This window comes from Dermacentor andersoni, chromosome 1 (assembly GCF_023375885.2).
Source record: "Dermacentor andersoni chromosome 1, qqDerAnde1_hic_scaffold, whole genome shotgun sequence".
Classification (NCBI taxonomy): Eukaryota; Metazoa; Arthropoda; class Arachnida; order Ixodida; family Ixodidae; genus Dermacentor; species Dermacentor andersoni.
This window is the reverse complement of record NC_092814.1, coordinates 46,990,962-47,004,328: the sequence shown is the minus strand read 5'-3', so window position 1 is coordinate 47,004,328 and position 13,367 is coordinate 46,990,962. Positions and strand designations below refer to the sequence as shown.

The 13,367-nt window shown below is 46.3% G+C and overlaps 1 protein-coding gene across 1 annotated transcript in view; it reads left to right on the top strand.

Moving 5' to 3' along the window:
* Nucleotides 1-13,367, top strand: part of LOC126543948 (1-phosphatidylinositol 4,5-bisphosphate phosphodiesterase epsilon-1-like) — a 212,706-nt gene that overhangs the window by 168,935 nt on the left and 30,404 nt on the right. The window contains exons 20-24 of the mRNA XM_072287433.1: nt 709-870; nt 1,726-1,855; nt 2,910-3,128; nt 8,713-8,832; nt 9,805-9,967. Coding sequence (XP_072143534.1) covers nt 709-870; nt 1,726-1,855; nt 2,910-3,128; nt 8,713-8,832; nt 9,805-9,967 — 794 coding nt within the window. The remainder of the gene's footprint in view (nt 1-708; nt 871-1,725; nt 1,856-2,909; nt 3,129-8,712; nt 8,833-9,804; nt 9,968-13,367) is intronic.

Genomic DNA, 13,367 nt, shown 5'->3' with positions numbered 1-13,367 from the left:
TGCAGTAGAACGAAAGGATAGTTTTCATTCCACCATACATTTCGATCGTGAGTATGCGTCTTGCGTGCGCGCAAGTTTCATGCACCTAGTCTACAGCCGACTGCTTATCGTTTAGACAAAGGCATGTTCCAGCGCGAGAAAAATGAAAATAGGTGCAGAGACAAAACGGGACGACAGAAAAGCTAGATCGCTTCCTTTTCTGGCAGTCCTTTTGTCTTGGCACCTCATTTCATTTTTCTTGCGCACTGGGACATGCCTTTGTATAAATTCCAACCAGCCCAGCTCTGTGCCTTAAATGCTTATCGTTTAGTTCACTCATAGTTTTATCGAAGTCGCGAGTTACTTCTTAATTATGAGTTCATTATCTCAATATTGCGAACGAACTTTTGAGCATGCCGCTTTGAACGTGGCAAACTTCCTTCAATTATGTTTCGCTTTTGTTTTCGTCATGTACCTTTACGCCGTAATCCGTAGCCTCATAATGCTATTCTACACCTTTAAAGAGCTCCCCAAGCTCTTCTATGAACTGTACGCTGGGTAACTATCCCAAAGTACACTTTTTTGAAAAATAATAATAATAAAATATCGTTCGTATTGAACAACCTATTCTTCATTATCGTTAACGTATCGCCGAGTTTTATATGTTTTATTTACGTTGCTGATGGCCGGTACATTGCCGTGACTTTCCCATCGCATGCTTCCTCGCAGAACGTTTTCGGGGACAGGCTTCAAACACAGTTTCTCTTTTCCAACGACGTCTGCGACGAGGCCCGCCTGCCGTCACCTAACCAGCTGCGTTACAAGGTGCTAATAAAGAACAAGAAACTCAGGCCGCCACTGACGCCAGCGCTGACCCTGAAATCCACCAAGGTACGTGTCACTGTGGCGATAGCTCTTCTACCAGTTTCTACCAGTTTTGTATTTTAAATCTTAATCCGAGACCTTTGCTTGAAATTCACTGCGTGGAGCAGCTTTATTCTTTTTGTTCTGCATTTTCTTCTCGGTTGTATTGTTATTTATCATGGGAGATAAATGTGTAATGGCACCTTTATGTCAGTTTACCTTGCATGCCTGTGTTTTCAATCTAAGCGCTGAAGAAATCGAGGTGGGTATTCACAAAGCTTGTCTCACGTAAGAGACGTTTCCTTGTTCGAAGGCGTTCAAAACGCCCGCCACTCACGATTGCGATTGGCGTGGTAAGGAGACAATAGCCACGATGACAGCCGATCACTATGGCGCACAAATAAGAAACGCTTCGTGAATGCGGATCGAAAGAACTCATCTATCCTTGATATTCTAAGTAACGTGAAGGTCAACACTTGTGACATTACTCGAAGAGGCTTACTTCACGCCCTGAGTTTAAGGTGTTTATCGCGGGCAGGTCGAATTCCCATCGAGAACTGTTATCACTTCCTGACGATCATGGTTATCAGTTATCTTTTAGCTTGTCTAACATTTTCCCTAAATCTTTAATAGAGTTATTCGTTGAAGCTAAGAAATGCAGGAACCTTCATAACGTTCTTTGTACGTGAGAAATGTTTCTCGCATGTTATCGCCTCGTTGTGTTTTATTACTGGCGGAGTCCGTCTGTTCGAACTCTTTTTGCATATAGAGCGGCTTTGTGAGTCCATATCTAAATTCCAAGTGGTGCGGCCGCATATATTTTTTTTATTATAGTATGGTGGGTGAAATTTTTGGCAGAGCTTTCCTTGTCTTCCTGTGCAGGGTGTTCCACAAGCGAAGATTGCGCCCGGCCGAACGAACAGCATCATCTCTACAGCAAGCACAGGGTCTCTCAATGACGAGGATGAAGAGGATTATGAGGATTACGATGAAGAGGACGATAATCTAGAAGGTGGGCATCAGCGCGTGCAGCTGTAACTTAAGTGATCGTGTACGTATTTGTTACAAGGTTTTTGTGTGATTGTTTTAAAAACATGGCTGGAAAAGTGCCGGAAACAGTTGTAAGAGGCCCCTTTTGGGCACTGTTCGCAGTAGTTTCGAGTAGTACTTGCCTACAAACCCAGTCACTAACAACATCCAGTGGGCCGGTTGTTGGTCACCAAATAATGAAGTAACCGCCAGAAGGAACGCCAAGAGCACCGAGTAATTATTTTTTTCATCATCACTAATAATCAACCGGCTGGTATGATGGTTATTATTCCCTCTTCGTTACCCAAACAGCCAATCGACAAAGTGGTAATTCCGAATCGCGTAATTTAAAAACCTTAATTGCATTCACAATTGCCGAACGACGGTTGTGCATACCTTACGCCATCCCCAGTGTCTTCCTGTCATTTCCTCGTGGAATCGAGAATTCCATTCAAGCACGCCACCACGACCGAGCATCGTCCTCGTAAACAAAATTCATAAATAATCAGTGACTGACAGTTTCTCTATCTTGCTGCAAGCCTTTGGCAGTAAATAGCTGTAATTATGTACTGCAACGTTGTCAGACCGCATGTGCGACAGAACATCAAACGAAGCTTCGAGGTATCGGAAGTTTGCATTGCTCCAGAAATAATTTTCTCTCGGCGGATGCTGGAGCTAGAGAGAGAGAGAGAGAGAGAGAGGAATATAGGAAGGCAGGGATGTTAACCAGTCAAGGGTCTGGTTGGCTACCCTACGCTGGGGGAAGAGGAAGAGAGAGAAGGGAGAGAGAGAGAATGTGTAGATACGTGTACGGACAGTACTTGAGTGAAAGCCGCTCTCGCAAGCCAGACGTTCTGAGAAAGCACAAAAGTGCCTTCACTGCCTTCTGAGCCGATGATCGGTGGGGACGGTGCTCTAGTACGCACATATGATGCCAGGACGTCAGAGATTGCACTTGTGCAGCACCTGTGCACTGTCTAACGCCTGCCTCAACCTGCAGCGTGTTGGTATTCGAGTGCGATGACGCTGGTGCGCAGAGTCCTTGTCGAGCCAGGAGGGTTCGTGCAAGGAAGCGCACGCCACGCGGCACCCGGGCACGCTGAGCCCCGGCGTGCCGCACCCTCGGTCGCGCAACCCGGCCGACGCCGAGTACATGCAAAGCGACGACGACGGCTACAAGCAGCGAAAGTCCAGCTCCCAGATAGCGCCCGAGCTCTCCGACCTGGTCACCTACTGCCAGGCCATCAAGTTCAGAGGTGCGTCCCACGGCTTTTCTGGTCAGGCGTAACCTACTTGAACCAAGGATTTTTTTTTTTAAATAAAGTGGTTAACGGCAACTGAATGAATCCAACGACATATGGTTTGCCGTCACGTGGCGCTCCTTCGGATATTTCTTATAGTGCGCTTAATTAGTTAATTAACTAAGATCAATTATGAAAGAGAGAGAAATAGAAGACAGGAAAGGCAGGGAAGTAAACCAGACGTACGTCCGGTTTGCTACCCTGCACTGGGGGTAGGAGGTATGGGGAGGAAGAGAGAGAGAGAGCACAGTTTCGCGCACAGTGGAAAGTTCGCACCGATTCTACACACGATTCCCAAGACCTGTCGACTTATTGAGGCATTTCAAGAGCGCTTTCGTGGCTTTCTGTGCCATCGACGCGTACGGCCAGGGTCCAAGGATCTCCATTACAGAAAATGGTCTAGAGTCGGGCTGGTTGAGTGCTGCCCGGAGAACTTCGCGCTCGACGTCGTACTGGGGACAGATACATAGGATGTGCTCAATCGTTTCTGTGGTTCTGCAAGAGACGCACATGGGCCTATCCCCCATTCCAATGCGGAATGAGTAGACCTTCGTAAATGCCACCCCGAGCCAGAGGCGGAACATTAATGTCGCCTCAGAGCGGGAAACTTTTAAGGCACTTGTAGCTTTAAGCATGGATCCAGCCTATGAAGATGATACTTCGTGAGGTTGAGAGAAGACCAGTATTTGTTTGTCATAGCTTTAGCCACAATATGAAGCTTTCTTGCAGCGTCGGTTCTTGATAAGGGGATTGAAACTGGTCGAGCATTCATATGGGCAGACCGGGCGGCTTCGTCGGCGAGGTCATTACCAGCAATGGCGGTATGTCCAGGTAGCCACTGGAATATAATTTCATGCCCTTTAGCAATAGCTAGATGGTGATCTTCTCTTATTTCATACGTCAGCTGCTCATGAGTCCTATGATATAGGGCAACAGACTCTGAAGTGCTGCCTTAGAGTCGCAAAAGATTGCCCATTTCTGAGGTGTCTCTTGCAGGAGATATTTGACAGCAGCACGCAGAGCACCAAGCTCTGCCGCTGTTGATGTTTTCATGTGGGACAGTTTGAATTTGATTGTGGTTTTCGTAGCCGGAATGACAACGGCACCTGAAGAGCTGGTGAGACCGAACCATCAGTATAGATGTGTATTCGGTCCCCGTATGTCTCATTGATTAATAGCAGCGTCATCTGTTTCAGAGCGATTGTTGGGTGATTGGCCTTCTTCTTTACACCCGGAATACTTAGGCGCACCTGAGGCTGTTGGAGACACATCAATTATGCAAAATTTTATGCAAAGAAAGTGACCAGTTATGCAAAATTTTTAATATTCCCTTTAGGGCCAAGTTCGTCTCGTTACGTTGCAGAGGGCATTTCAAAACGACCGATCCAATCTTTTGTGGCAACGTACATGCTGCGTGGCGATTTTTTCCGGCGTTTAGAGAAAGCCCGCGAAATATGAAATAAAACCACGTGACCGCGCTCGTGCGCTATCGTTTTGCAGCGCGCTCCCCGTGCGTCGAGCCTGTCGCTTATCAGGGACGACGGTGCTTCCTCTCCGTGTGCCACCGTCAAATACGCTGACGCACTGTGAAGCCGATGCCGAGAGCCGCGGCCGCTCACTTCGCCACGGTCCGCGCGCACGGTTCTTTCGCACGAAGAGCGGCTGATAGCGCTGCAATGCGGTAGCGCATGAGCGCAGTCACGTGGTTTTATTTAATATTTCGCGGGCTTTCTTTAAACGCCGGAAGAAATCGCCACGCAGCACTTATACGCTGCCACAAAAAAAAAAAAAATGGATTGGTCGTTTTCGAATTCCCTGTGCAATATAACAAAACACACTTGCCCCTAAAGGTGAATATTGAAAGATTTTCATAATTGACCTTAGTTAATTAACTAATTAAGCGCAATGTAAAATATATATAAAGCGCAATATATATCTTCCATGCGGAAGTTATAACTGTCACACGCTTGGAGTTGCGGCCGCGCTGGTAAATTAGTTGTACATACACTCTTTGACCTCGTTCTCTTGGGATAGATACAAAGCGTGGTGACAGACCACAGTGCGGCGTCCGATTCAGCCGAGCTTTCAGGCGAGTTAGCCGAGTGATGCATGTACCGCATCTCTCTTTACCCCCACGATTACCACCGGTATTCCTTCGTTTGTACACATTTTCGCTTCAGCCATATTACAAACCCATCACACTTCTCAAGTATAATACTGCACGCTATTTACCAATTGGTTATTATTATTATTAATTACATTTCATGTTCTTGACCATTTACCCGCTTACCTTATTAAAACTTACAGCGCTATGCATCGAAGTTATGCGACGGATTTTGACGCTGAGTTCCGTATACGCGGTGCTCGACAGTATCGCTGCGCCACGGATCGTGGAATTTCGCTACTAACGGCACCGCCCTGGCATCCTGCGATCAAGGGCCCTGTCCAACTTGATATACATACAGTCGGTGATGGGTCGGTGAAACAGGAAGACAAGACATAACGCTCTAATATAATTTGCGCCCTTTGGGGCGCATATTATCCTCAAACCATTATCGTCTCCTGTCTTGCTTTCGTTTCCTTCCTTCGTCACGCAAATACGCACGTGCCGTTCGTTGCCTGGAAGTACCGGGCGTGCAGCTTTCAAGAACTGAAAGACAAGCTACATAGATGACGATTATTGTTTTCGTAAGAGCCCCAAAGGGTACAAATGAACTTTTATTATACAGGGTATACGTAATAAAAAAAGTTTGCACTCTTTGGGGTTTATCTTCATGGCATTCTTGACAGGAAAGTAGCGAGCGCAGAGCCTTAAAGAAAGGAAGCGCAATCAAGACAGGTGACGATTATCGTTCGGGGCGTATCTTGTCCCCCAACGATAATCGTCAGCTGCATTGCTTGCATTTCCTTTCTGTAAAACTCTGCGCTCGCTATTTTCCTGTCACGAATGCTATGTGAAGCTGATAACGCGCATGTCGTTTGTGAATTGAGAGTCCCGCTCGCGCACCGTTAAAGAAGGGAAGGGCACGTGAGATATATGACGATTATTGTTTGTGGACAATAATCGTCAGAGTGTTGAGGAAAGTGACCCCAAGTGTGAATCTCGCGTGCAGTCGCTGTCAGTCGTTGCGCTCCCTCGGGTAATTGTCCGGTTCTGGGACGGGCCGGCGCCCAACGCTCTATAGATGCATACTGTCAGTCAAATGTCAAGCGCCAATCAAAATCACATACTACCGGTCGCGTCGCCCACGTGACTTCTGAATTGTCTCCCTGGGCGGTGTGATTCAGACTGCCTTACAAATATATCTACGGCCACAGTTTGTGAAAGGCACTTGATGTGCGTACTGCACATGAGATGTCGTACAGTCAGGCAGTGAGGCGTATTCTGCGGATCGCCGCACGATGCTGTACCGACTGCCCTCTGAGCATGCACGTCACGGTATAGCTATAGCTATACCATGACGTGCATGCTCAGAGGGCAGTCGGTAGTGGTAAAGCAGTTGCTGTGTTCAAAACACGATAACCACAGCATCGTGCGGCGATCCGCAGAATACGCCTCACTGCCTGACTGTAAGAAATATCATGTGCAGTACGCACATCAAGTGCCTGTCACAAACTGTGGCCGTAGATATATTTGTAAGGCAGTCTGAATCACACCGCCCAGGGAGACGATTCAGAAGTCACGTGGGCGACGCGACCGGTAGTATGTGATTTTGATTGGCGCTTGACATTTGACTGACAGTATGCATTTATAGAGTGTTGGGCGCCGGCCCGTCCAAGAACAGGACAATCACAAAATCAGATGGGAATCTGACTATAGGGAGGTTAGCGTAGCAGATTTCTGACCCTGAAATTTGCGTTAAGCTTCTTGTGTAATGTTCATCAGCAGACCATTTCGTCATCGAACGCGGGCTTAGAGAGAGAGAGAGAGAGAGAGAGAGAGAGAGAAATATTATGAAAGGCAGATATTCTAGCTGGAGTATAGACATCGCTGACATGTTAGGTTAAAGTATCGTCGCTGTGAACGAAATGCTCTGAAATTGGCTCTTGTAATTCATGGTCGCTTAAGTGTGAATCCAAGATGGTCAGGGCTGAAAGCATTTTCACGCATTTTCATTTAGTAAGAATCTTGAGAGGAGCTTCTATTTCAGAACTCTCGTTCCCATCTGTCACAGAAAGTTATTGGCGTTCCACGTAATCTTCACCCGCAGTGTGCGAGGAAGGCTTTATGGTAAACTAAGTGAAACGCCAATGCATTTGTCGGCAAGATGGTGGAGGGATATCTAGAAAGTGCTGCTGGTCCCAGGTATCGCACCAAATGGACATGCACTGAGCACAGACCAGTTTCAATACTGCAATCGAAACATGCAACCAAGAGCAGTCAGTTAAACAGTTGTTAGTTAATTAGTTGATCAGGATAATCGCACAAGCCACTAATAATGCCAAAAGAAGGGCATTTTTATGCCCACTGTATTGTCTTCAAGAGAATTCACTCTATCATATATATATATATATATATATATATATATATATATATATATATATATATATATTACTCCAGGCGGGTATCATATCAGCCGCCTGGACGCCGTTGTAATGCGTTACAGTAGAGCAGCATGCTTCAGTACATTTCTAGCTGAGGCTGCACCGAACATTCTCCCCGACTCTACCACCTCCTAACCCAAAATTCACTTCGAGCAGCGAGCCTGCCATAACAACCGCTAACAGCTTCTTGCAGTGCTTTCTGGTCACCTCACCAGCTAAAGCCATGCTGAATTCACAAAGATTCTCGTTCGTACGTAATTTTCGCCATTGGCCGGCTGCCTTCCCTATAATGGAATGTCCAGCATCAGGACTGGCTGGATTTTTTTTGTTTCTTTTGCGAAAAACTTTAGCGTTAGATCTTTTTGTGGATACGGGCCTAGTTGGCGTGGCGATCGCGACAGGGAGAAAGCGATCGCGTTCAGCAGACGTCTTCATTTAGAGTTATCAATGGCTATCCAGTCGACTATATACCGTACCCGTGAAAGTGTCTGAGCATTTTACGTCCACTAATTTTGTGACATCTGGCGTACTCACTGCCCAAGTTTAGCAGACGGCAAAGAACATATAATTCACAAAGCATTTCGTTCGTAAGGGCTGTTTCAAATTCGCCGGTCGCCTTCTCCAATAATACATGCGCTATCACTACTGGCTGGTAGTTCTCCCGAACCACTCGAGGCGTAATAACCGTTTCGGGAAAGCAAGCGAATATATTTTTACCGAAGAACGTTTTGGAATTTATGTAATCAAATGGGAAAAAAAAACATTGTGTAGAGTATGCATGTGCTATAAATACTGATTTATAAGGCACCAAGACATGAACCCGGAGTCACATCTAATGCCCTTCAATAACTTCTAACAGACGTGGGTGTTTTTCGTTTTTCCTTTTCCCCACCGCGGTAGTTGCACACTATTAAAACTGCTTCATCTCAAGCTATAGGGCTTTTGCCAATCAGTCAGGCACAGCTCTGAGCCACTGGCGTCTCTGGCGGCGCAGGTTTCGTCAACTGCCCGTCACCGACCAACTCCGTGAAAGTGAAGAAAGTGAGCAGCAAGAAGAACGTGCTTGCTTCGGCCGGATCGCCGCTGGGCGCCAACACGCCTCTGCAGACATCAGGTGGGGGCTCTCCCTTTTCAGTCGGCACGGGCCGCCCTGCAGGTGGCTCTTCTCGACGTGCTGACGGGGAGGAAGCCACGTTGGTTCGGTTCATTGCACGCGCCGGCATATCGCGAGGACAGAAAGGAGACGAACGACGTACAAAGTGATTGAGTCGCAGCCTGGCGCTTTTCGTTTGCGTGCTGGCGCTTACTTCGCGGCGCCGCCTTTACCGCGTATCTCCGAAACGAGCGATCTTCGTTAGAACCGGCGTCCCGCAGTGCAGCATGAAAACGACGGCACGTGAAAGTCAACAGCAAGGGTGATACGTGCGGAGGGAAAGTTCCTTTTTGCTTCCTTTTTTTTTTTTTTGCGCAATGTGCCAGACACGACGTATAATAGGCGCCGGCAGCCTGCGATCCCACTACTCGAATGCGCCGCCATTTTCGTCTAAGATGAACTCGTAGGCTCGTTTTCCGCTAGCAGTCGGCAACGTACACTGGCAGACGCCGGGTTCGTTTTCTCCTCCGGTCGTCGAGAAGAAATAATTGTATACATACGGGAACACATCTCCAATTTAAGTTTATGTGCCAGCAGTTTACTAGTCGCGGTTTAATCATTCCCCCGTTTAATCATTCGAACACTTTAACGTGAGCGCTATTTTTGCTGAGTCGTCTGTAGTATAGGACATAATTCTAACGACTCGTAACACCTAAACCGAAGCTGTTCTTGGAGTACTGCTTATAATCTGCACTTTATCAACTGTTACGAACTTTGCTGGAATTGACTGTGCGCTTCGTTTAATTAACAGACCGCCTCATGCTTAGCGCAACCATCTGCCACGGGCGCAGCAGTGCAGTACCGCTCAGCATGATTCTGTTACATTATGATGAAAGCGCTTTTCAGTTGTTAGCGCGCTTGCGGAACTTATGCACAATTTGTGTTTGTTCTTGCGTGCTTCGTTAATAAACTCGGTCATTTCCCCGCGGACAGAGCCCAAGCACGATACCCCGACGCCATCGACTGCCTCAGGGACTACATCGGCTCCATCGTCGACAAAACGCCACTGCTCCAATTCAGTGTGCTTCCAGGTGTCTTCCATGAATGAAAGTGCTGCCAAACGCCTCAGCAAGCGCCATCCGCTCGCCCTCATCACATATCCTTTGCAGGAACAGAAGGGGCAGTGAAGGGCGGAGGGGCGTGGCGTAGTGCTTCGATGATACACTGTCGCTACTGCTTTAATACATTCGGAAATAATTTTGTGTCCATTGCTCACAGGCGGCTATCAAAAAAAAAAAAAAAAAAAGGCAGACATTTGCAAAATGTAAGTACGCAACTGCAGTGTCTGGACATCTTTGTGGCTGGATTTCTTGCATCATGGTCACAGCTAAGTGTAGGATAAGAGCGCTTCGCCAAAGTAGCAACCTTAGTGACTTGCTTTCCGTGTTACTGCCACTTTTGAAGCCCATGCCAATGCGCGGATGTCTAGTGTGTTAGTGAGTGAACCCTGCAGATTATGACTGCGATTCCACTAATCTCTAGACTGTTTCTGTCTCTTTATTGTGTTATTGCTTAGTTCTCACCGTAATAAATACAATCTTGATAATATTAATTTCTCGTTCTAACACGCCACTCAGGCGGCTTGTACGTATATCCTGTTATATTCTCATCGTATAAAACCTTGGGGCGAGCGATGCCCCTTGCTGAGCAGGCCGTCGATAATAACTTAACTCAGCCTACAGTGTTTCGCTTGTACTGCGCTTTGTATATCCAGGCCTCGGTTCTCGACCATGTCAGTAACATTCAGCATACGTCTTGTGCGTAGACTTAGCTGAATGTTTTGGACCTGTATTTACAAAAAAAAAAAAGTATTTACGCTACGACTGTTTGTAAGAGCTGCATGATTCATGCCAATACTGATTCTGGGTCTATAATTAGCTAAGGCGGGCGACCAGCGGCAAGGAGCGCTTACGAATGAAAAGCTTTGTGAATTTCACAAAGCTTTTGCTTGTAAACGTTCTTCGCGATTGGCCAGTCGCCTTCGCTTATAATATCCCCAGAATCAGTTTTGGCGTGCATCGTACAGCTCTTACAGACAGTCCTAGCGTAAATACTTTTTTGTTTTGTAAACACAGGCCCTGGCGCTTGGGTGTAGCGTTTATAAAATCAAACGAAGTCACCGCACATGTAACCGCAGCGGACTTCAGGGCGTCTGGTTGATCTTCTGTTACATCAACACTGCTGAAGAGTTCTACAGTGGGAGGCAAAACCTTCTCCTATAACGCTTCAGAACGTTCTAGTTCTAAGAATTAATTACTGCAGTCGCGGCCTAGTGGTTAATAAGACGGGCACAAGCAGCCATCCGGCCAGGCGTCCGGCCTTCCAATTAAGGGTGCGTTGCTTGGGAGAGGTTCGCACAGATCGCTGTGCTTGCAGTGCAAGAACCAAGACAAGCAGAACACCACACACAAAAATTATTTCTACGGACGCGACACAATACAACCACGATGCAGTAGCACTTCTGCTCCTTGCTTACGAATTCCTTTCTTTTGGCAGAGGCTTTACATTTCAATCTGTATTGCAGGGGATCCTACTACGATTGCAACTTCTTGGTCCCCTTAATGACGTCCAAGACCATCTGTTTCCTAGCAACTCTCTGTACTTAGTTAAGTTCTGCACTGCTATCACTGAGGATTATCAATGCTGCAACCTGCCTTTAAAAGATCCTTTACTTAAACAACTTGTGCGGTTTCATCGCAACACCATTGCCGGATCCCCTGCGACATCAGATGGCGAATGTGAACTGTTGATGCATTGTATCTAGCTCGAAACGAACTGAAAAGCGCACAGTACAGAAAGCACGAATATATATACGGATGATTTACTGATTAATTTATAGTGTTGCGGGTGACTTATACCGTGTGTCCCAGCTAACGTTAGCCGAGCTGTTCAAAGAAAAAAAAAGTTTGAAAAAAAAATGGTGCAAAATATGATTTTAAGGCCTACGGTGTCCTCTGACGACCGTACGCCGTAGGCCTTAAAATGATATTTTGCACCATGTTTGTTCTTTTAACTCGTTTTTCTTTGAACAGCTTGGCTAGCGTTAGCTATGACACCATGGATACCGCCGTTGATTAGAGTACTAAACTTGTCGCTTCGTCTTGTTGCATGAAACTGGAAATTAGCCTGAACGCGTACCAGGACACGCAAGACTTCATATCCTTCTCCAGATGACGCCTCATGTGGCATGTTGCGCGTCGTTAGCGTAGCTGTACGGCCAAAATGATTACTTTGTGAGTCGAGGTAGGAACCGCGGCGTAACAGTAGGAGCGACATACATGTTTTATTGAAAATAATCCATGCATGACAGGCGTAAAAAAATCCTCACTTGATATCTAATTTGCTGTAATGTCCCCTTTCTTCCATTCTTTTACGCTAATTTTGCCTTAGGTATTATGTGCAGCGGTGGAAACCGCCTAGCTTTCTTCCTTAGCGAGCATGAACGGGTCGTGGTTGAACTTCGTCAGCCACACACTTGCCCAAATCTTAGTCTCGGGTATTCCCCTGAAAGTCAAGAGTTTCAGAAATTGTCACTATATTCTATCATCGAATCGAATAGAAATGTATTCATTTCGTCATTCTAACTGATTGTGCAAACCTAAGACAACGTCTCATAAACAAACTTCGACTGTTTATTTCACACTGCGGCGTGTTCGGAAAACACTCTAAACACGTTGCGCGGCTCTGTAAAAGTTTGATCTTGATTAGCAGAAAACTGGCGCCCGATTGTTTGAAAATGATAAGTCATCCACTGCTCGAAATGTGCCTGCTTTTTATATCATCGCAGATCGCCGTAAGCAGTGAGGTCCGTGATTGATTTATAGTCTTGCGGGCGATTAAGGCAAAAACCACCATTGATATAAGAGTACTACTACACGCGTCGCTTCCTCTCGTTACATGGAATTGAAAATAAGTGGCACGTGTGCCAAAATTTGCACGACTTAATTTCATTCTCGTGACGACGCCTCATATGATAACCCGTGTGTGGCTCCTGTAGCTGCGCTGTCAAACTTCGTCGCCAGTGAAATCGAGGGAAGGGTCGGCATAACCGCAGTAGCAACACAAATTCTTTCGAAGTATCACATGCGTTCACATACATGAGCGATCTTTTTCGATATAGCCAGGCTGTCACCTCCAGCTTCTCGATAAAGTCAACATCACACTCTCCTCTCTTCTTTCTCAGCCTTTGCCGAACCTGCTCTTTGCATCATTCTTTTTTCTATCATAGCTCTGTAGTGCACTAATGTAAGCTTTTATATTTCAAGGATGTCCTTATTGTTTACATTTAAAAAGAAAATGCACGAAACGGAGCGAAACAAAAAGACACGGTGCTGTCTGCGTGTGTGCGTGCTACTTCTTTCGTCCCGTGTGGTAGCGCTGTTTTTTTTTTTTTTTGTTTTTTTATGTAGTAATCATGAACTAACTAGCCTGTCAGTCAATCCTTCCTTCCTCGTTGACTGTAATGGGAAAACTCCCATATAATATCCCACAATGCT